At 50.2% G+C, this 23139-nt stretch overlaps 1 protein-coding gene across 1 annotated transcript; it reads left to right on the forward strand.

Annotated features, from left to right (window-relative positions):
* The first annotated feature begins 7667 nt into the window (after window positions 1-7667).
* Window positions 7668-23119, forward strand: MRPS18A (mitochondrial ribosomal protein S18A). The gene is made up of 6 exons (XM_081031288.1): window positions 7668-8169; window positions 14615-14646; window positions 17049-17156; window positions 19390-19513; window positions 19745-19814; window positions 22725-23119. The coding sequence occupies exons 1-6, from the start codon at window positions 8058-8060 to the stop codon at window positions 22867-22869; spliced, it is 591 nt and encodes a 196-aa protein (XP_080887414.1). The 5' UTR covers window positions 7668-8057; the 3' UTR covers window positions 22870-23119.
* Window positions 23120-23139: the final 20 nt, after the last annotated feature.

Below are 23139 nucleotides of genomic sequence, written 5' to 3' on the forward strand. Positions count from 1 at the left end.
TCTTCCTTAGTGTGTAATAGCACCTCTGATCTTTAGCTATGCGTGTGGCTGCCCAGAATTAAGACATTTCCCAGAAGTCCTTACAGCTAGGTATAGCTATGTAAGTTCTAGCAATATAAAAGATATAAGCTAAAGTGTGTACACCTTCCAGAAGGCATCTTTAAAGGATGGCAGGTTAGGCCATTCTTCGTTTATGTCTCCTGTCTGCTCCATAGGCTATCTGGGCGGAATGGTGGGCGCTCAAGTAATCAAAGACGGTAAGGTGGCAGAGAAGGAGCCGGCTTCTCTGAGTGCTTCCAGAGTCGTTTGTCATCCTATTTACGCCACTGCTATTTGGGGGGTTCTGTCATGCACAGCTGACCTGACTCCTAATAAACGGAGGAGTGATGATTTGTTAGTTTTTCTGTCCAGTACTTTCCCTTTTTCTTGAAACGGTGCTTCCCTTCTTTGGGGAAATTCCTCTTCTTCTGCCTTTCCTGCAGCTTCTTCATATAGCTCCACTGGGGCCTGCCAATCTGAGCATTTCCATCCCTGTCTCAAGGCTAAGAACTGCTGGCAGCCTCGTGGGGCAAGAACAATGAGCGAATAAAGCCAAAAGGCAGAGAGAAATCGATCACGAGAAAGGAAGAGCCTGGTGTTGTCTGAGTCTCTGGCTCCAGTTGCCCCGAGGCCCCACTGAACCCTGCCCAGCCTGGGTTGGTTATAAGAGGTAGCAAAGGTCCTTCTACAAAGCTGGATGGCTGTTACTTACCACACCGCCCTGGCAATTGTAGAGCATGCAGTCCACTACCAGAGGCAGGAGCAGACTAGCACTGCAGTGGCAGGAAGGGAAGAGAATATGCAGAAAGGTCGCATGGAGGAAATCCTGACAAAGGAGGCGGAAATGGACCAGGCCATGAAGAACGGAGGGCTTTGACCAGGGTCAGAGGGAGGACGCCCCCTGAAGAGGAGCATGGTAGGAGTAAAGGAGGAAAGGGAAATGAGCACGGGGTAGGTTTTGAGAGTCTGTGGGGGTACAGGGGAGGCAAAGTGGGAAAGGCGGGGGATGCACTTCACGGAAGGTCCCCTGTGTCAGGCTGTACAGTGGGACTTTTATTCCCCTGGGTCAGCAGTTCTCACACTTCAATCTTTCTTTTTTTGGGGGGGAGGGGAACAGCACTTTTATTGGGGAACAGTGTGTACTTTCAGGACTTTTTCCAAGTCAAGTTGTTTTTTCGATTGTGGAGGGCGCAGCTCAGCTCCAGGTCCAGTTGCCATTGTTAGTTGCAGGGGGTGCAGCCCACCATCCCTTGCGGGAGTCGAACTGGAAACCTTGTGGTTGAGAGGATGTGCTCCATCAAATGAGCCATCTGGGAGCTCAGAAGCAACTCAGCTCAAGGTGCCGTGTTCAATCTTAGTTTCAGGGGGCGCAGCTCACCATCCCTTGTGGGAATCAAGGAGTCAAACTGGCAACCTTGTGGTTAAGAGCCTGCGCTCCAACCAACTGAACCATCTGGCACTGGCCAGATGTGGGAATCCAACCGGCAGCCTTCGGTATTAGGTGCTTGGAGCTCCAACCGCCTGAGCCACCCTGCAGGCCCCTCAGTCTTTCAATAGTTTCTTAAAAATGCAAATTCAGAGGCCAGCTGTAGGTAATGAGATGCCATCAAGCAGGGAAGTGACCAGGGGTATTTAGAAAAATTAGACAGAGACAGGAGACTAGATTGGAGATGGAGAAACTGTAGATTGGAGAAGATGATGGGCAAACTGAGGTGTTAGAAGATGGTGGAAATTGAAATGGTAAGGAAGAGGGGGAAATCATGAAGTAACTGAAATCGGTGAAATGTATGAAAACTTTGGAAATTAGCTTGGGGGGGCAGTCAATGGGGTCACTGTAAGGGACAGAGAGACACACAGTACTGATGGCATTTATCAGGAAGGAGCTGGTGGCCTTACTTAGACACGGTGCACATTTAAGCTCCTTTAGAAGAACCAAATAGAAAGTTCTGTAGACAGTCAGAGAAATTTCTGTAGACAGTCAGGCAGAGGCTGGAGTTCAAAGGAGTGAGTGCTGCTGTGGATTTTGGACTTACCAGCTTCCAGGTGAGAGCTGAGGAATGAAAGTGGGTGAGATCTCTGAAAGAGTGCAGAGTGGGCAGGAGGAAGCTAAAGACTGAACTCTATTGCTGTGGGTTACAGGGATGGGAATGTTTATAGAATCAGGATTCTAGAACCAGACAGGACTCCTTACAGACAGAGAAACTGAGGCCCAGAGAGTATGAGTATCTAATTTCAGGTTGCCAGTTGGTTAGAACAGAGCATGGTTTTCAGTCTGCAGCTCTTTCCTTTTGGTTTTGTGTGTGTCGCCATGTGCGTGCTGACGATAGCATCCGCCTAGGATGCCATTTTGTACCCATTAGCAAAAGTGTCCCAATAGTTCCAAAGTGCTCTAAAATCCTCTCTTTAGGCACAAATTGAATTTGGGCACCAGGAACAAGAAATCTTAGTTTCTCAGCCTGACAGGGACAGGAAGGCCCTTTTGGAAAGGGCATCCCGCCCTCTGCAGCAGTGCCCAGCCACAGCTGGGGCTTGCTTAGTGTGGGAGGAAACTAAGTTGAGCAGGTCTCACTGGCTGAAGCTGAGGTGAGGCTAATGCTGTCCAAGCACTGGGGGTCCCTACCAGGGTGCACACCCTTGGAGAAGATTCTGCCTAGGGGGTGTCCACAAAGGGCACAGCAGGCTCTCTCTCCGCCAGCAGTTTTTTAGGGGGGCTTCCTTCCTCTGGCCTCACTTTCCTGAAAGGTTCTGTCAGGGGTTCTGAAGGCCCCTAAAGCGGCCTCTCACCAATTCCACGTTTTTAGTTTTTTTTGTTTTATCCCCCCTTATCCATATTAGGGCAGCAGCATGCCCTAGTGATCCAGTGTAAAAATGAATGTTTTGCTTTATAATTAGTCTCTTAGATAGTACATTTAGGTTTGATGTACTTTTTCTGAATGTGTGTTTTATTTTACTATTTAAAAAAAAATTAAGGGTTGGGGGTGTGTGGCGAGAAAGCAAATAAATCCCAAGGAATTCATCCAGTTTTCGAAGAAAAACGTTTCTTTTGTCAAAGAGTTTTCACCCCTGGAGAGCGCCCACCCCCACCCCACCTCCAGCCCATGCATGTAATCATTTGTTTACAAATGGCACATAGTAGCTGCTCAATTGATACTTGCTGGTGAAATGAATCAATGAACAAATGAGGACATTAAGATGAACAACCTGGACAGAGTAAAAGCCGGAAGGAGGAAGAGAAGCAACCTTGAAAAATCGATGGAAAACATTGAATTAGCAAGTATTCTAGACACATAGCAATTGTTTCCAGATCTGTTGCGTCAAATAGGGCACACCTGTCGAGAGGTCACCACCAAGCAGGGGGTCCTTTGTCCAAGGTCTCCTCACCCACCCCCACTCATACCTGTTTGGAGGCAGCAGCCCCAACAAGCAGGAACTGCTCTTTTGTAAAGGTCGTGGGAAACCGAGCTGAGCAGCCAGGCAGGCCAGCCCAAAGTAAGCAGTCCCTGGCTGTCCCCTCAACTCCACGATCTCCTGGAGATGTTCTCCCTTCTTCATCTGCACAAAGCCAGTTTGGGAGGAGGGGCAGACGCTGCAAATGAAACCAGACCCTTTTGGGGAGGCTCACAGCTTCAGCTCCTGGCCAGGGCAGGGCAGGGCAGCCCACAAGTTGTTCTGGTTGCTTCAGCCAGCTGGGAATCAGCAGGGGGGTTGTAAGGAAATCACATTCATTAGGAGAAAGCAGACTTGACAATCACTCCCTCTTCCAGCCTTGTCTCCTGGTTTCTCTTGAAGCCCCCTCCCACGGTGGTCTCTACCCGATCAGCTCTCTCTCTCCACCTTCCTGCGCCTTTTCCTTGCCTCTGCTCATTCATGGAGAACATCTGTGTGTGTTGGCTCTGACCCGCTCTTCCAGAACAAGGTGGGAGGAAGGCTGGAAGAGCACATTCATCCACAGCTGCGACCAGAACTTCTCAGCCCCGAAGCCGTAGACAGGCTCAACCGTCCCATGGCCTCCTCACTCTTGCCTTTGCTCTGGCCTGAGCCCCGCGTCCTGTGGGCTGGAAGCATGTCACTAGAGCAGATCACTTCTGCTGGGAGTTTTAAGATTTTCTTGGCAAAATGAACATTTCTTGGTTATTCTCTTACGAATGTTTTCCTGAACATCTTCATTAGGATGGTTTACTTGGGACTTATCTCCAGATTTAAGAATAAGGCCCAGGGTGAGGGGTAGAGGAAAGAAGGAAGATTTCCTTCGGAAATGGGTGGAAGCGAGTGGGCTGGGCTACTCAGGAGAGGCAGTGGACGGAAGATTTTGTCGGGATAAGGAGTGGTGCTTCTCGCGTGTATGTGCATACAGTGTCAGGGCTGCTCTTCATGGGCCAGGAGTGCTACAGGAGCTGGAAATAACTCTTCCCATGCACAAGAATGACTCTTGTGCCAAAGCCCTGGAAACTCTGGCTCTTGAAAAGACCCTTCCTTTCGGTGGCAGCTACCATTTTGCCACCCCCAGAGAAGAGCCCTCACACCCTTTTATTCCACAGCACAGTTCTATTAAAAAAAAAAAGTCTACAACATACTAAATGTGGCGTACAAGACTCACTGATGAAATATTATAAAAGATGCTATTCTTAGAACTGGGAGATAAGTCTTAGAAAATATATTCAAATTAAAAGCAACCTAAGTGTCTAGCAATTGGGGATTGGTTGAGTAAGTTATGGCACTTCCAGACCATGAAATAGTATATAGCCATTAAAAATGGTGCTAAAGGACCAAGGGAACCAAACAGAAATTCCAGAAACAGATCCACTCCAGATAAAATGCAATGAGGGAAATTATAATACTTTTAATAAATGGTGGTGGGTCAGTCATATATTTCTAAGGGAAAAAAATGAAACTTAATCTCAATCTCCGACCACATAATAAAACAATTCCAGATGAATTTAGATCTAACGTGAGGGGTAAAACAATAAAGCTTTTGGAAGAAAACACTGGAGAACATCTACATGACTTTGAAGGGGAAAAAATTTTAAATAAGAAACCAAAAATGCCAGGGGTAGCCGGTTAGCTCAGTTGGGTAGAGCGTGGTGCTAATAACACCAAGGTTGCCGGTTCGATCCCCACATAGGCCATCATGAACTGCACCCTTCTTAAGAAAAAAAAAAAGAAAGAAAGAGACAAAAAATGCCAACCATAAGGGAAAAAAAGCCTGATTAATTGCACTACAATAAAATTTAAAATACTGCTTATCGAAAAAGACATTACAGACAAATGAAAAGGCTACCCACAGAAGAGATGACATCTGCAGCACATATAGGCAACAAAGGACAAGTATCCAGAATTTATAAAGAACTTCAATAAGAAAGAGACAGGCAATCCAACATAAAATGGTCAGAGACCTGAACAGACATTTTTACAAAAGAGGCTATCTAAATGGCTTATAAACATAAGAAAAGTGACTCATCTTCATTAGCCATCAGGGAAATGTAAATTAAATACACGATGAGAGCCTATACATATTCACCAGCGTGGCCAAGATGAAATGTGCAAAAAAAATCGAATATTGGTAACGATGGGGAGCAACTGGAATCCCATACACAGCTGGTACCAGAGTAAACTGGTACAACTACTATGGGAAAAGGTTTGGCAGTATCTACTAAAACTGAATATACACACACCCTAAAACCCAACAGTTCCACTCCTAGATACATTTCTGAGAGGTTTGTTCTTGTGTCTCCAAAAATCATGTACGTAGAAGAATGCTTATCACAGCAGCATTTATAACAATCTCAACTGGAAAGTATCCAAATCCTATCAACAAAAGAAAGGCTAAATAAATTGTAGTATAATCACGGTGGAACATTATACAGCAATGAAAATGAAAATGAATGAATGACAACTACAGAGGGTGCCAAAAAAATGTGTACACATTTTAAGAAAGGAGAAAACTATTAAAATTGTAATACTCAATATATACCAATAACAAAAGACGAATACAAGTCACATTTGACTTCTGCAATTAAAGGAGGTGCTCAGTGTTTACCATCAGCGTCCAGACACTTCTGATGACGGCGAACTACTGCTTGAGCAACGTTGACCAAAGTGTCACTTGTATACATTTTTTTAACAATATGGGTGAATCTCACAAACATGATGATGAACACGAGAGCAGACACAAGAGTACATGCAATATAAGATTCTATTTATATAAAGTTCAAGTGCAGGAAAAAGTAATTTATGGTGCTAAAAGTCAGAATATGATCATCCTTGGGGCAGGTGTAGTATCTGGAAGGGGACACTAGGGGAAGTTCTGGAATGCTAATAATGTCCTACTTGTTTGTGTGGGTAGTGTTTCCTTTTCGGAAAATTCATCAAGCTGTACACTGATAATTTGTGTACTTTCTTATATAGGTTATTCTTTAATTAAAAGAAAATGTACAGGCTAGTCTCCTGAGCAAAATCTGGTCTCACAGAATTATTTTTCATGTAAGAACAAGTAAGAGATTCAGAAAAGTAAGATACTGTAAAACGAAGACAATGTACTGTATTATTTAATTTTGCTAAGTGTACACAATGCTTATCTCTGGATTATGGATGATATTTATTTTCTTTTTACTTTATCTATTTCGTTTTTCTACAAGGATCACATGTTATTTGTCATTGTAAAAACTACAAGTTGTTTTTTTAAAATAAAATTTGACTATGATAAGTCAGGATAAGATAATGGGGAGAGGGGCGGCACTCCAATAGTTCACTATGTGCACAAGACCTGGGTGTGGCTCTCTTACGGCCCTCGTCCCTACCAGATTGCCAGAAATTGAGGACTTGTAAAGACACAGTGGATGCAATACATGCAGGAAGGACTCAAGGTCATTTGTACAGAAGAGAAGGGGGAGCTACAGGGAGAACCAAGGCTTTCCTGATCCCGGCCAGGATACCCAGACCTCTACGTCCTCAAAACCCTCTGTGCTGCTCTTAATCGTATGTCAGTCTCACCCACCTAGACTGACCTTCCTCTCAAGTTTCCCCTTCCCAGGATCTGCCCTTGCTGAATGTGGTGTGTTAAGGTACCCCGATGCCACACTTCTCCCGCTCTCGTCTCTGGTGATGCCACCCGAGCTCCCCATGCAGCAGCTGCTCTGCGTCCTCCTACTCTCCCGGGTGGCAGTCTCCCCTGGAAGATGGGCGCCTTCTCTTCCCCTCATCGCGGAACCTGCTGCACCCTTTAAGGAGCCTGATTTTCCCATCTATGCATCAGAGTAGGAGAACTAGAAAACCCCCCTTCAGGTTTCTTGTGGGAGGTGGAAAAGAATATCCTCACCCCCAAGTGCAGGAATTGAGCTGTGAATGGTTTTCCCTTATTAGGTAGCTCCAGGGGACCATCCTATGATGTCCTGCACATCCCAAAGAGGGAACATTGTGTGTTCTTTTTGGTCCTACTTTCACAAGTATATATGGCGCTCTTATTACGTGTCAGGCACTGTGCTAAGTGCTGCAGCTAGGAGAGTCAACGGAAGACGACGTCCTTGCCTTCGTGGAACGGCCAGTGCGGTGGGAAGTGCTACGTGCAGGAGACCGGGAGATGGGGCGTGGGGGGAGGGCGTGCGGAGTGACCGTCCTACGCCGGCCTCAGCCCTGATGCTGAGTTCCTAACCAGTGCAGCCTCTGCCGTACCGGCCTAGCGCCAGCCACAGGAAGCTGAAAATCCACATCTGAACTGCAGAGAAGAAAAAGCGTTCAAGACAAAGGGGTAATGCACGTGATTTTACCGAGGAAGCCTGCCAGGGAATAAAAGCGACCATAAGAGACTTCGGGGACTGAACGCTATTAATAGAAGACCTCCCCTAGACTCTCGGAATGAAGCACAGGCTTGACACCGACGTCCCTCGGCGTGAGCCAGAAGGCAGCCACAGGAGGAACGGAGCGAGGCGTCCACGAGCCTCACCGTGTTTGCCCAGCACTGCGGCTGCGCGCGCGTCGTTCCGGAAGCGGAAGTGCACAAGGGGTCAGCGTTGGCTTTCAAGATGGCGGCCCTCAATGTGCTGGTGGCCGGTTGTGGGCGGCTGGTGCGAGGGCTCCTGGCAGGCCCGGCGGCGACCAGCTGCGCTCGGCCTGTAGCTCGCGGGTTCAGGGAAGGTGAGTCCTGCGTCCCAGCGACCTCCGACAGTGGAGAAGCGCGGCACAGGTTGCGTGCTCCGCCCCCGTGCGCCTCTCCCTCCCTCTCGTTCGCGCTGTTCCGAAACGTCGGGGGATGCTGGCGCTCCCGGGGGGCTTGCAAGCCCCTTCCAGACCCTGACGCTGTTATCGTGACTTCCCACCCCTTGGGAGTGCCCTCCCGGGCGGGTGCGGAGGACGGAGAGAAAGGCCTCTTTAGTTAGCAAAGGCGGGGGAGAAGCGTGCCGGAGGGTGCGGGAAGGTGTTCCCTGAGGGTCTGCGTGTGAATTCTCTTCCGTGTTCTCCGAACGGCGGCTCCCTTCGTTAAAGAATCCCTGGAGGGAAGCACAGCTGGCCACCGTCCCCAGGGCCTCCCTTTCCAGTTTCGCATCAGAAAATGCTGTCAGCTGATGGCGGCTTTTTTTCTGCCCGGGCCGCTCGTCCCGCTGAGAGCTGGAAGCTCAGGTGGAAAGGCCATTGAACAGCTGAAAGAGGCAAAGGCCGCATGGCCGGTTTTGCTTCTCATTAACTTTCAGTGTGGAAAGGAAGCCTGCCTCTAGCATTGAACCGAGCGCTTTCTAAGGGCCAGGTGCTGCGCCTCAAGCTACCAGGGCATTCTGCAGAAAGGAAATACGGCCCTTTTTCTGAGAAGTTGGGTTTTAATTGGATGGTACGTACACACGCCAGTAAATGCAAGTTAAGGGTTTACGTGACGAAGCAGAGGGAGCTTCGGTTACCGGAAACCAAACCCAACTGGAAGATTTCAGTGGTGGTGGCGGGGGGTCTGGAACAGGCTTGTGAAAGGGTGGAATCTGGCGGAGAGGGAAAAGGTCTCCCAGGACACAGCCTTCCTTTGTGCACCGCTGGAAGCAGGAAAGGAGTGATGTGCAAAACGTGATGTGGGTTTTTTTTAAGATTCTGGCCTGGTATTGACCAGCGTTTCCTTTAACTAAAGCGGAGATGTATCCAGGGGAAAAGAGTGATCATTGTTTTCAGAGGGAGCAGAAAAGTCCCAAAAGAAGAGCCTAATGCGGAGGCGATTGGATTGGTCCCAGCAGAGGGCCCTTTTTCTAGCTTTCAAACTGCAGTTTCAATAGGATGACAGACAAGGAACCCAGTTTGGGGAAATCAAAGAGATAGTTCATGGAGAAATGGAAATAGCAGGTGTGTGAGAAGAATTTAGCTGTGAAAAGAAGATGGAACATTTGCTATAAAGAACAACAAAATCCAGATAGTGCCTGGTTAGCATCAGATAACTTAATCCATTAATAAAGACACCAGAGATATCATGCTGCTAATAGAAAGCACTTGGGTGTTTCATCTCTTCCCATGTTGCAAAATAAGCATATGCCCATAACATTTTTGAGTGTGTCTGCCAAGTGTCAAACACTTAATAGCTGCAATTTACATATCCTTTATGAAATTCAAAGTTAGAAACAGTTCTTTGCTATGTTCCCAGAGGATAGGCAAGAGGAATAGTTTTGGTGTTTTTATAACGGAATATTTTAGATGAGCATTTTTTCAGTTGGAGAGTTTGTGAAATGATGAACTGTATAATCAGATGGGTCTTTAAAGTCCTCCTTCCCGTCAGTACTTGGGTTGGTGGCTCTTCTGTGTTAGTCACTGTCAGACCTAAAAGCTAAGTCATGGAATGGATGTAACCTTACATGAAAGCACTACCATATTCTCTATTCCTGAGAACCACCTGTCTCCAAAGCCTTTAAATGAAAGAACTCTCTTGTTGTTCTACCCGTTATATGTAAGGCATAAAGTGTTACACAGACAGCTAATTAGGGGTATATTTGACCCAAATAATATTGTACACATAGAATTTAAAGTTGTGGGGAGGAAGCTGGATATCTTGCTGAAATTATTCAAGCATCCTACTTTCACAGTAGCAGATAATACAACTTAATGTTAGTCAAGAGTTCATGAGCACTCAGCACCAGTGGTCCTGCCTGTAAATTCTTAGTCTAAAGCAGTGGTTTTCAGTTGGGGGGGGGGGTAGTTTTGTCCCCCAGGGAACATTTGACAATGTCTAGAGACATTTTTGGTTGGCACAACTGGTGCTCTTGGTGGGTGGAGTCTAGGGATGCTGCTAAACATATTACGGGGCACAAGACAGCTCCCCACAACAAAGAACCACCTGGTGCAAAATGTCAGTCATACTGCTGTTGACAAAGCCTGGTCTCAGGTTTGACAAGAGAGACACACAAAGCCAAAAAGCATTATTACGGAAGAAGCAAGACTGAAGGAAGACAAAAACGGAAGTTGTGGTTTATTAAGTGCCTACTGCAAGCATTATGCTAAGTTTTCCACATACACTTATTCAATCTCAACAATCCTTAAAGATGGGTATTATGGACATTTTTACAAATGAGGAAATCTGGTTCAGAGGGGTTCAGTAGGTGCCCAATATCACACAGCTAGTAAGTGATGGAGCTGGAAGCAGAGCCAGCGCTCTTCCCTCTCCACCTGTAAGATCATCTTGGCACTCCCTGGCAGGGCTTCCCTGGGGTCCCCTCCCTTCCCCGGAAGCCCTTGTCAGTTAACTTGCTGAAGACCATTTAGTGCTTTTATGATTGACACGACCAGACTTAGCAAAGACTGTTAGACTTCATTCCTGCCTTGTCACTCATAGAGCTCTTATGAAGGAAACGTGTTGAAAACAAGAAAAATGAACACATACAAATATCTGGTTTTACAGTAATGATCTGTCGGTGTGTTGAAATGAGGAAAGGCTAAAGGGAATTTTCTTCATCTTTTCCAGTTAGCTAAGGGGGCTTTCTGGAAGACCTAACCTTTTAGGACGTGCTGGCAGGATGGGCAGCCTTATAGCTACCATAAAAGCTTTGAGAGAGGAGGGAGTGATTGGGGGCTTTGAAGAACTGAGAGTAACCTGCTAGTGGAAAGAAGATTTTCGTGCAGCAATAAACACTCCTCATTCAGAAGCATAGTGCAGAGGGACATTCCCTTGGGCCCAAGGGGAAAGAGGTGGGGAGGTGATGAGAGAAATCAGAAAACTCTAGCGGTAGGATTAAAGATGAATAGAAAGGAGTGGTGCTTGAGTGAGGAAGGAGTTGGAGAAAAGTAGTTAATGGCCAGAAATGCAGGCACACATCCCAAATAGCACTCCGCTCCCTGGCCCTACATAAGACTATTAGTGCCGCCGCCTCGTAGCCGTCCTGCCATTCAGTTACTCCTTCCTAGTGTACTTGGGACTTGGTTTCCATGGATCCCTTCCAAGAAGGACCTTGGTCTCTGGGCACTCTACGGCAGCGCCCTCCACTCCTCATCATTCATCTTTCCACACTTCCTCCTTTACTAAACAGTTGGCTCTTTATACTGCTGCCGCTCCTGTGTCTGTGTTTATGTGGCCATCAAGGTCTTTCTGCGTTCACTGCAATCTCACCGCAAATGCTGTTTGCTCTACACTGTTATAATTCAGTTATCTTGGACTCCATCCTAGGCCAGTATTTACTGAAGCACTCAAAGGACCTCTTTACGAGGCATGGACTTTATTATAGTGAGGTTCCCATACTTGTTTTAGTTCCCTTTTCTCCCCTAGGGCAAAGACTGTGTCTTCCTATTCTGTTGTAACTCCGCAATAGGTGGAGCCGTCCACGGGCGCGCAGCAAATGTGTGGCCTCCTGCGGAACAGATTGTTTGTGTGAGACGTGCCGATCCTCAGAGATTATGGCCCTTCATTCTAGTTTAGAAAACTGCTTCATTTCTTTCCTGAGTTTACTTGTTATAGCCATGGATCAGAACACAGGGTGATTCCACCTTTTTCTAAACAAGTTTTCTGTGAGTGCCTAAATCTCTCAGTCCAGCTTTTCTTAGCCTCCCCTGCTTATCTTGAATGGACAAGAGGCCAGGGACAAAATGGAGCTCAGGTTCTGTTTGGTTTTGACATGTTTGTGTATGCACACTGAAAATCAATACTATTCTGATTCCTATCTCCTGTTTTCAGAGGCTTAAAATCTACCCGGGCCTCTCCAGGCTCCAGCTGGGCCTTGGGCCCCAGCACTGACACGCCACCCAGATCAGTCTCCATCTCCTGTGAATGCTCTGGTCATGATTTCGGGTTTGACAAATTGTCTCTATTAGATAAGTATCTGCCTAATGTTTTACTCACTCGCATGTAGTCAGAGAATTCACTGGCGCAAAGTTGCAGCGTGGGGAGTTTGTGAACAGTGGAACTTGCCACGGGCTTTGATCTCTTTTCCAGGGGCCAGTGGGATGACTTCAGGGTTTGGTCCTTTGCCGGGAGTGATGTGTGTTTTGTTAGACTTGTTTACCTCATGGTTAGGGCCCAAGTGCCTCCACGGAGAAGGGAACCACATGTTTATCCGCTTTGTTTTTCAGGGCATTGTTCTCTGTGCTGTCCCCCCTACCTGTTGTTGCTCAGATTTGATCGTCCAGCGTGGTGTTTGCACATTTGTAACGTGTCCGCGGTCCCTGGAAGCCCTACGGGGCTGGGGCTGTGCCCTGCTGCATCCCCACATTTGTAGGTTGACACAGGGCAGTGACAGTCCCCAGCAGCTGTGCTGGCCTCCAGACTGAGCCCCAGGTTGAGTCTCTCCCACATCCCGTTTAGGCTGGTCTCTGAACAAGTAGGTCTGTGTGTGGGGTGACGCATTTTCTTTTACTGGGAGAAACCTAGTTTGTCTTTGAATTGATTAGTAACTCCAGTGTTCTGGAGAAAGCCTCAGGGCCTTTCTGGCCATTGTGACTCCTTTGTGTGTCTGGAATTGGACATGGAAGGGCTCTCAGGTTGGTTGTTTAGAAGTAATGAGTCTTTATGAATGGCCTTGCCCAGAAAACCAACGGGGAACTAATCCAGGCCGTCTGTGTCTAATTAGGTGCTGGTCCCGAGCTCAGTGATCGCAGATGCCGCTGTGGGACCCCGGGTGGGTTAGAAGTGCCTCACTTTTTTTTTCCTTAGACATTCTTTCTTTTTATCGTTTTATTTTTTTATTGCAAAACAATAGTACACGTTTATTTTAGAAAATATAGATAGGTATGAGAAAAACTAAAATGACCTTCCGCCACCCCTGAGAGGAAAGCAGTATTACCATTTGGGTCCATAGCTTCGGGGTCCGTGAGCCTCCTAAAATCCTTGTCTAATTATAGGTATGCTTACGGACATGTCTCTAGAGAGAGGTCTGTAACTTGCACTGGATTTGCAACGTTAAGAACCTTAGGCTCTTTCTAATCTGGATTACTTCTTGCCTTGGCTAGAGCTGAGTAAAACTAATTGTGGTAGCCAAGCCGCTGTTAAAATATGATTGTAGTATGTGGGGAGACAGTTTGCAGCCTGGCTCTGTGGGCCCAAGTTTTCTATTCCACTAATTAGCAGTCAGAAGGGGACCATGGCAAGTATTTTGCTCCCTGAACGCTAGCTAGCATTCATTGATCATCTGCTATGTGCCAGTTCCTATGCTGACAGTTACTGCTTCTCTCTTTCGAAAGAAACTGGGAGAACAAGGGAGGATCTCCAAGAACTTTCTGTTTGATTTTATTTGCCAAATGTGAGCTTTTAGCTTGATTCTTTCTTTGAATATTGTTGAAGTTGTCATTCTGCATCCTGGTCGAGTAAGATAGAAAATATGTACAGCCTGACGGATGCGTGCTGCTTACTGTCTTGCCCTCGAGGTTTCTTTTGACTGCCAGGCCTAAATAGGCAAAGAGCTGACGGAATCCCTCTCAGTTCAGAATTACAGTACTCTTCCTGCCATTCTGCCTGGACCCGGTACCTACAGGCCCCCTGATGCCCCCCCTCTTGTCTCACCCCTCCCCAGAATAGATAATAGAATGCAACCCTGCAGGGAGAGGAGTGGAGCGGAGAAGAGGATTTAACTCGCACAGTTGTTCTCCCCCAGCTTTAACACAAGGCTCTCACAGGGTGAGTTTTAGGAGTGACTTTGTCTCCGTGCTTATCCGTCGTGGGGCCACTGAGCAGTATTAGGACGGTGCTGTATCTTTGCAGACTCTTCAAGGTCAAAAACGTGTTTCTCTTCATGAAAGGACACAGGCAGGGGGTACCTTTGAACGTCTTTCAGATGCTTCCCCACCCCTCCATTCTTAGGTGGTTACTGCCAGCCATGGTGGGGCAGGATCTTGCTAATTTCCTTGGATAGAACCGAGATGAATCTTGGCTTAGAAAGGCAGAAACAGCGTGGAGACCCTTGACTCCGGAGAGATGATGTTACTGGGGCATCCGGGCTTGCCCCCACCCAGCCTCAAGGGCATAGAGCCTAGGCGCTTGGAGGTGAACCCTGCATGCTTTCTCTTCCACATGGGACCGTGGGAGAGTGCAGACTGAAGGCTCCGTTTTTCTGCATGTGTAGCATTTGAGCTGTTATTTGAAACTCCCTGTTCCTTATTAAATGGCTGACCTAATTTTTCCCCTTTATCTCTGTAGTGGTGGAGATCCAAGAAGGGAAGACGACGATAGTAAGTATCATTGAGTTGGCCACTTACAACCTCTTTAACACTTGGAGCTGCCTGGCTGCTCCTCTGAGGGAAGGAGGGGGCCCCAAACTGGACTCCTGGCTCCAGAATCAGCTCCCTCTGTGCCCATAAATCTCCTAGTCTACTATTTTTCAAGCTGTGCGCTAGTGTGGTTCATCAGGAACAGTCACTGTACATGGCTTGAGGCGTCTATTATTTGAGGAAAATGGCCTTTTGTATGGCAGTCTCAGAGGTCTTTGCTGATACGTTCTCTGGAGGGTGATAAATTAGTTTTCCAGAGGGGAAACTAAGGCAACGCAGGACTAGAGAGCCAGAGTCAGTTGACCTAGGGCCAGAGCCTGGATCTCAGCTCCTTTCCTTTGTGCCCAGAATGACTAAGTGATGCAGTTAAAAGGTGACACTCTCTGGGCCCTGGGCTCACTAGCTAGCACCCTGGCTTGTCTGCTAGTGAGGAGGCTGGAACAATTCTTTATCCGCCCACTGCCCCCTTTCCCTCATTGGGCCCATCTCACCTCCCTTCCTCCAGGAGTCACAGGGCCAAGATTAGCCTCTAATCCCTAAAAGACAACGTTGTTTTCACACGCCTTCCATGCCTCCGGCAAATCCTCAGCTGCTCCATAGAGCTCCCGAAAGCCTCTGTAACTTCCATGTCAGCCAGGGATTTCACCCTCCTGACAGCCAGCCAAGCTCTGTCCTCCCTAGGCAGTCCTACCCCCGGGACAAAAAGCCCTTGGGGCTCCCTCTTTGGCTCTCCCTCAGCTTTCACTGCTTGGCCTCAAAACAGTTCTTTTGAGGGGGGGTCCCCACCCCCTTAGCACACCTTGTTTGTTCCTTTATTCAAAGCTGAAACAAGCATTTACCCTGTGAACTCTGTGCTGGTGGAGAGAAAACACATCTGGCTTTTGAGTGTGAAGACATGTGGGGCATTTTTTTGCAAATAAAAGACAGTTTGTCATGTGGGGCATGAAATTGCTATTTGTAGAACGAGCATGGAGACACTGGCCCTAGGAGAGCCTTGGGGGAGGGAGCCCAGCCATGCCTGGAGAGCTGCTATCATGGCTGACCGTTCTGTTCGTTCTCTGGGGTCTCAGCTTCATCTCTAAAGTAAGATCACGATGCCTCCCGCTCTAGGTTCTGGGGGTTAAATGAGATGGTACCCGTGGCCCATGATTGGCGCAGAGCCAGGCATGTAATGAGTCAGTAAGTGTGAGCTCTCGCCCCACAGACCCACCTTACCCCCCTCCCAAGGCCTGCCACGCACCTACATGTTTTCCCTAACACACTTCTCCACTAGTTGTGGTGGCCTTGGCAGGAAGGAAGGTAGCAGTGTCCTGCACGGCCCATGTTGCTTCCAGCCCCCTTTCCCTTTTGCCAGGTCTCCCCCAGGAGACATGTCGTTGCCCTCCTACAGCCTCTCAGACCTGTCCCGCCTCCCGCTCACAAGCCCTGGCCTCAGTCAGCAAGGCTTCCTAAGCTTCCCCTCCTGCAATTGGAGCTGACGCCCAGCTCAGTGGTCTGTTACACTTCGTAATTCCAGGGCTGTGTCACAGGATACAGCAGCTGCAGCGAAGGTCATTTCACACGAGGCCTCAGCACAACTGGAAAGGTGGCCATCCAAAATAATAAAAGCAAAGAGAACAGGAATGTATCCTCCCATCTATGTTTTTTTTAAAAAAGAAAGAGAGCGAAGAAGCGGGAGTGCACGGCTATCTGCTTGTCTAGGCGGAGACCGGGCTTCTCACCTTGGCGTTGTTGGCATGCTGGGCTGCGTAATTCTCTGCTGGGGGGGTTGTCCTGTGCGTTGCAAGATAGTTAGCAGCTTCCTTGCTAGGGGCCAGTAGCACCCCATCCCCCAGTCGTGACCATCAAAAATGTCTTAAATGTTGTCCAGTGTCCCCTGGGGAGCAAACTCGTGGCAGGTTGAGAACCACTGGCATAGACCTAGCTCTGTAAGATAAAGTTGGAAGCCGCAGTTTCCTCTGAGAAGGATATGTGGGATGGGAGGGAGACTTCCTTTGGACTCTACATCCCTGCGCGGTTTGAAACTTTTTGCCATGTGCATTTATTACTTTTTCCCAAAGGTTTTTGTTTGAGGAAGGAAAGGTAGCATTCAGCTGATACAGCAAAACCCTACCTCTTGCCACCAACATTAAGTTCAGTTTCCGCTACCCTTGAAGGCCACCAAATCACTTCTTTGTGGCCACCCCAAAGCCCAGGGTACAGCAACTCCAGCCCAGTTCCAGTGGGAAAACCTATTAGCTGTTCCCGCAAGACCCCCAGAGATGAACTTACCCCAGCATTGCCACCATTTGGGGGGCGTTGCTCAAGGATCAGAGTCTGTACACGGCCCTCCCCCTCACTGGCACTCTTTCTCTGCTTCCTAGATCGAAGGCCGTATCACAGGGACTCCCCAGGAAAGTCCAAATCCCCCTAACCCCTCTGGCCAGTGCCCCATCTGCCGGTGGAACCTGAAGCACAAGTATGGCTACGAGGTGAGTGCGCAGACCCTGGGCTCTGCGTGGTGTGGAGGTCGAAGGCCCTGGTTAACTTAAGCAGGATTTGTGCCCCCCCCCTGCACCCCCCGTAGCCACTGCTGCATCTCATGGAGACACCAAAGACCAGCATTTTGTCCAGTGGCTCTTAACCCTGGCTGCACATTAGAATCACGGGCACTTTTAAGAAAAGGCTCAGACCCCACCCCCAGACATTGAGTCATTTGGTCTGGGGTTAAGCCTGGCCGTCACTCTTTTTGAAAGCTCCCCGGGTGAGTCTTCTGTGCAGCCAGGGTGGAGAGTCACTGAGTTCATGGTCTGGTCGCATGCGATTCAGACCGCCAGGGCCCTGCACCCCAGTCTTGCAGGTTGTGTTCCCAAGGGGGATGGAACAGAATCTGAGCTTGGCTTTCCTTCTTTCATAATGAGAGTCTATCTGGAGAGTCCTCACTGTGACCGGGGGACACACTACTGTCTCTTTCTGCAGTGGAGCTGCATAGACCCCCGTTTGCTCCAGCTCTTCTAGCTCTTGTTTCCCCCGAAGGATGATGACGGTAAATAACAATAGATACCCTGCGTTGCGTGCATGCCCTGCCAGGCACTGTTGGAAGCATGTACCTGTCTTCATTCACTCAATTGTCCTTCAGAGTTCTGCGGGTGACCTTAAGCACCCTATTTTTAGGTTGCAGGTGATTCAGGCTCCGGGCCAGCCTGCCCTGCAGGTTGTCCCTGTACCCCTCTGAGGAATGGGATGACTAAGGGCAGAGATCCCGGTCAGGTGGTAAGAGGAGGAGAGGCCACATGCCCATGGATCTGAACAGAGTGACCCAGCTAATCTCCCAGGCTGGGAGCCTTGGCTTCAGGCCCCCCCCCCCTCCCCGGGGTGCGGAGAGGCGGTGTTCTTTCACTCTGCCCCAGGCCCTTCTGCTGATGGCCGCCTGGAGTAATAGGAAGCTTGCAGGCCATGGGGCAGTATTCACAGCTTCTTGTTACGTGAAAGTTAGTGGGGTTGTGGCCATACTTGGAATCCCAGCTGAAGATGGGTAGATGGAACCCCCACACCTGCCTGACCACCATGGGGCACTCTTCCTACCAGCCGTTTCCAGGAAATAAGACTTGGCTCTGCTTATCCAGCAGAAGAAATCCAATCCCCTCCGAGGTAAAGGCTAAAGTTGTTTTCCTTTTACCCCTTTCCACTGAGGACACCATTAGCCTGAGCTGCACGAAGCTGTCAGCTTGCTTGGCAGCCTGCAGTGGGGGAGGCTGGGGCTGTGAGCCCAGTTTGTTAGCCCTAGATAATCCAATCCAAGTTCTTTTCATCAGATTCTGAAGATTACAGGGGTGGGAATTGGGGGTCTGGGTCCCTCGGGAGCTGTCCAGTGATTAAAACAAATCTGCGGTTATACAGCGAGACGCCTGCCAGCAAGTCAGTTTGTGGACATGACTGCTATGCCTGGCATGCCGGGCTCCTCAGGGTGGGCGGGGTGGGAGATGGCTGTTATTTAACCCCCTCAGCCCTCCTGTGAGAGTTGGGAGGGCAAATGGTCTCTTATCTTGATCCTGGCTTTGTTTATCCTTGTTTCCGTGACTCATCCAAAGCAGTCTGAATGGTCCAAAAGAAGCATGGTCGTCCATTCACATCTGGTCACAGGGGGGCTTAGAAGATGTGGGATTTCACTTCACAGCCCTGGTACCTTCCTCAGCTTGTATCCTACCCAGCACTTCAGAGGGAGAAGGAGGGGTTGTCTGCATGTATTCTGGCCTGTGACACATAGGTTTGGGGGGGCAGAAATGGTACAGGTTTTCCCTCTTCTGTGGGAATGTGTGACCTGCCCCCCACCCCCCACCTCACCCTAGGAGAAGAATAGACCTTTCGTCGTCAGGAAAGATATAGCAGGTACATGAAAGATGGTTGACACTTCTTGAAGCGTTTCTGTTCTCTAACGTAGTCTATCAAAAGATTATCTCATGGAGGAGCTGGACGCTCTTGGGGTTGGTAATAGGGTCTGAAAATTCCACTCAGGTGGGATATATCTTCTGTTGGGGTGAAGGTAGGAGAGCAGTGTGCAAAGCTCTTTGTGGGGGTAAAAGCCTCAGGTCGGTTCCCAAGGGAGACATCAACCTCCTGGAGTGTCAGAGTACGACGGCCTCCCCCGGAGGTCACGTGGCCTGGCTCCCCACCATCGAGCGCCCACCCAGCTGACCCCCTTCTCCTGTTTCCCATTTCCACAAGGATGTTCTGCTGCTCAGTCAGTTCATCCGGCCTCACGGCGGCATGCTGCCCCGCAGGATCACAGGCCTGTGCCAGGAAGAGCACCTCAAGATTGAGGAGTGTGTGAAGATGGCCCACCGAGCAGGTAGAAGTTCCCCTCGGGGCTAAGAGGGTCCAGAGGGCTGCAAGCACCAATCCCCACCCTCACCCATTGCCCTACCAGCTACCCCATGTTGTAGCCCCTCCTGGAAGAGAAACGGACATGGAGAGTCTTCATTATACGCCCCCAATGCCAACCTTCCACCCCCTTGGGCTTTCCGTACGGCCCCCAAGAACTGCAGAGACCATCCCCTTATATGCTCTTCCCTCCACTCAGGTCTGTTGCCAAATCACAGGCCTCAGCTTCCTGAAGGATTTGTTCCAAAGAGCAAACCCCAACTCAACCGGTAAGCACACCTGGGTGTCCACACCCTGAGCATTCTGCATGCCGTTTCCTGCTGGGGAAGCCATTCATGGAAGGTCATGCCACAGCCCAGGGAAGCGAGCTGCTCCTTGGCTGTCCCGTCCCGCCCAGCATGAGCACACCCCCCCCCCCCCCGTCAGTCCCACCTCCCCTGCTGGCCTCGGCCTCTTTCTCCTTCCCTCCCCGGTAGGGACTTAGCACAGGGGCAAGAAGGCTGAGAAGGTCTGCTGCTTGGGCAGTAGAATGTGCTAATCCCCTGTTGGTGACATCATACTGGGTTGCTATGGGAATGTCAGAGCACTTTACAAACTTTTAGTATCCCAGCACTGGGGTTATTAAAGGGCAAAATGAGGCCTTAAAAATGGGAGGGCCCTCTGGGGCAGGGCCACTGTATACAGCTGTGCAAGTCATACACAGCAAAACTTCAAGGCAGTATCCATGTAGACTAGATTGTGAATGGTGCTTTCTAGAGTTACGCAGTTACCAACCTGCACAGCTGCACACGGTGACCCCCGAGGTGCTGAAATCAGAGAGGAGAGGAGAGGAAAGCCCCTAGGTCCGGGAATCAGTCAGTCTGCCATTTGGCCTAAGCAGCGTGGCCCCTCTGGTGTAGGAGCAGATTCCTGTGTGACACTCACAGCCAGCGTATGGTCTGTTCCTTCCCTCCCCATCTCTGACATGAGCACATGCACATACTCCTAGGTCAGTGATGCCCCCTTGTTGAGAGTAGAGTCAGATCTGTAAAACTGGTTTTGGTATTTCTTCTTCTTCTCCCCATCAATGGCTGCTCCCCTTTCAGCCTACCCAGCTGTCACTGAAACTGCTCTCTATATGGGACCAAAAATGGTTGAAGTGAAGTAAGACTTACCTCACCCGACCCCCACAAACCTCCTAGTCTGATTGCCAGCAGAACCCAGGCATGGGGGTGGGAGGCCAGGCAGACCAGCCAAGGGCTGCTGGGCTGGGGGTGCCGGCCAGAGTTGGGGCTTCATTGACGCCTCGCCAGCAGCCTGGCCCCAGGCCCATGTCCACCTGCACTTCCTACATTGCTAGCTGGGCCATCTGCCAGCAGCCCTGGGAGAACAGGACCGATTAACCTCTTCCTGCCTTTCCCAAGTGTGCTATGGACCATTTGGGGGTTGAGCCTCTCCCCACCCCCCCTGACTTGTTAAGAGACAGCAGCAGGCCTAAGGACACAATCCATCCTGCCCTCAGGCCTTTGAAGTGAGGCCAGGCTCCCTCCCATATATCCGGTGTCCTTTAACGTGACACAGGATTGATGATGTGTGGGGGCCCTTGGGTTGCAAAAGGCCACCCTGGGGGGGAGGGGCAGTCCTGGCTATGAGGGAGGTTGATTCCCATGCAAGGAACTTTATGATTCTCTCCAGAGGTCCTTGAGCCGCCATGCACTGGCCTGGGTTCTGCTGGGGCCCTGGAGGAGCCACACTTCTTCCTTCCCCTGTCCCTTCAGGAGACGCAGAAAGGAGCCTTGGTTCTCCTTGAGCTGGAATCTTCCCAAATTGCTGGCTGGAGGCCACCCAGGCCCTCCCTCCCCCACCAGCTGGCTGCTCCATGTGGCATAGGCCTCAGGCCCAGGGTTAGCTGCAGCACAGCTTCCCCGGGGCTCTCCAGGGCAGGGGGCAAGAACAGCTTTAGGGCAGCAGCTCTTGAGGCCTCGAGATCTGGTCAGCTCAAGATCTTCTGGGGTCCTGGAATCCCGGGGAGCACTCCTTTTGGGGAGCCTGCTTCCATACCACATCTCTTCACCCACCCCCTCTAGAGTCCTGGAGATGCCAGCCCAGGGGCCCGGCCAGGTGTTCGTTGCCTTATCCTTTACTCTCCCGCTGTCCCAGCACCATCAACCATAGAAAAAGCAGTCCCTGGGGCCAGCCCAGTCCTCAGAGGTCCCTGGTTGGGGCACTGACATTGACAGGAGATGTATAAAGGCTGCCCCATCTGCCCACATCACGCTTGGAGTGCAGGCCAGCACCTCCCACAGCTTTCTGCTCCTCTCAGAGCTGTTCCCTGTGCGCAGGGCTGAGAGCAGAAGACTAAGGGCACTCCAGGGGAGTTTTAAGTCAGCAATCATTTTTCCACTTTTACTTAAAAATTTTCATCTAGGGGTGTTCATATTTTTAATTAAAATCTCTTATTTGAGGGTTTCCAGAGGTGGCTGGGTTGAGTCTCAACCTAAGTCAGGGGAGAGAATCCTGGCCTTTGCCCCGGCTGAGCTTTCGGGATGAAGGGTGGGCCTCTCTGGACAGGACCCAAATTTCATTCTGAATGGAGTCAACCCCAGTCCCAGCCGGCATGAGCCACTTTTCCGGGAACTGTCAGCGCCCTGGCCATCCCCAGAGGAGGCCAAAGGGCTGTGGGTGGCAGCCATCTTTTTCCAGCCCCTCCTACTTACAGGAAGGAACCTTCCTGGCCTGGGTCTGCCCCCACGGGCCTCACCCTTGGCTCCCATCATGGGCTGGGTGAGAGGCAGGGGTCCTACATCAGTTACGGCCGCCCAGGGGAGCTCCCTGAAGGCTGGGGGACAGAACGAGCCAAGTGGGGAAGAGGGAAGGCTCCCTCCAGGCCCTTCCCTCAGCCTCTCCTCCACCTCCTCCCCCACCAAACGCGCAAACACTGACGACTCCTGAAGATCAAGGGAGCGCGTGGCCCTGGGCTGCCTGACCCTGGCCACACACTTGCAGCGAGAGCCCAGCCCATCTGTTTACAGCACCCTCAGCGGTCGTTCCCAAGAAACGCTGCTGCCCCTCGAGGAAGGAACACTAGTGAAAGGGTTTGGTGCGACAACCATAGTTTTGGCCCGAAGTGGCAGTGCCCACTCTCCCAGCTCCGGTGTGGGCGCCGGCCCCACAGCCAGCTCCTGGTCCTCCCTCCGCAGGTACCTGACGCGCTGGTCCCGCCGCTCCGTCAAGCCCATCTACAATAAAGGCCACCGCTGGAACAAGGTGCGCATGGCTGTGGGCTCCCCCCTCCTGAAAGACAACGTGTCCTACTCGAGAAGGCCATTGGTGCTTTATCACTGACTGAGCGGGGCCTCCTGCGCTCCCGCCCCCTGCTGCCCGGTTGGCCCGGATCCTCCAGCACTAGCGGCACGAGGGTCAGTGGGACCATCTTCAGTGGCTCAGCCTGCCCGCGCCACTGGGAGCTGGGGGCAGGCAGGGCAGTCGGGCCCCTTGGCAGCTGCCGCGGTCTCGTGACTGGCTAGGGCTGTGCTCAGTGCTGGGGGACAGGAGCTTTGCCCAAAGGAATGACATAAACCAGGCTCATGTCTCACCCACGGGTGTGTGTGTGCT

The sequence above is a fragment of the Rhinolophus hipposideros genome, assembly GCF_964194185.1.
Source record: "Rhinolophus hipposideros genome assembly, chromosome: 3".
Lineage (NCBI taxonomy): Eukaryota > Metazoa > Chordata > Mammalia > Chiroptera > Rhinolophidae > Rhinolophus > Rhinolophus hipposideros.

Coding starts and splice junctions, on each gene's coding strand:
- MRPS18A (XM_081031288.1), top strand. CDS start 8,058: ATGGCGGCCCTCAATGTGCTGGTGGCCGGTTGTGGGCGGCTGGTGCGA. Junction 17,157..19,389: donor AGCACAAGTATGGCTACGAG/GTGAGTGCGCAG, acceptor CATTTCCACAAG/GATGTTCTGCTGCTCAGTCA. Junction 19,815..22,724: donor AGCAAACCCCAACTCAACCG/GTAAGCACACCT, acceptor CTCCCTCCGCAG/GTACCTGACGCGCTGGTCCC.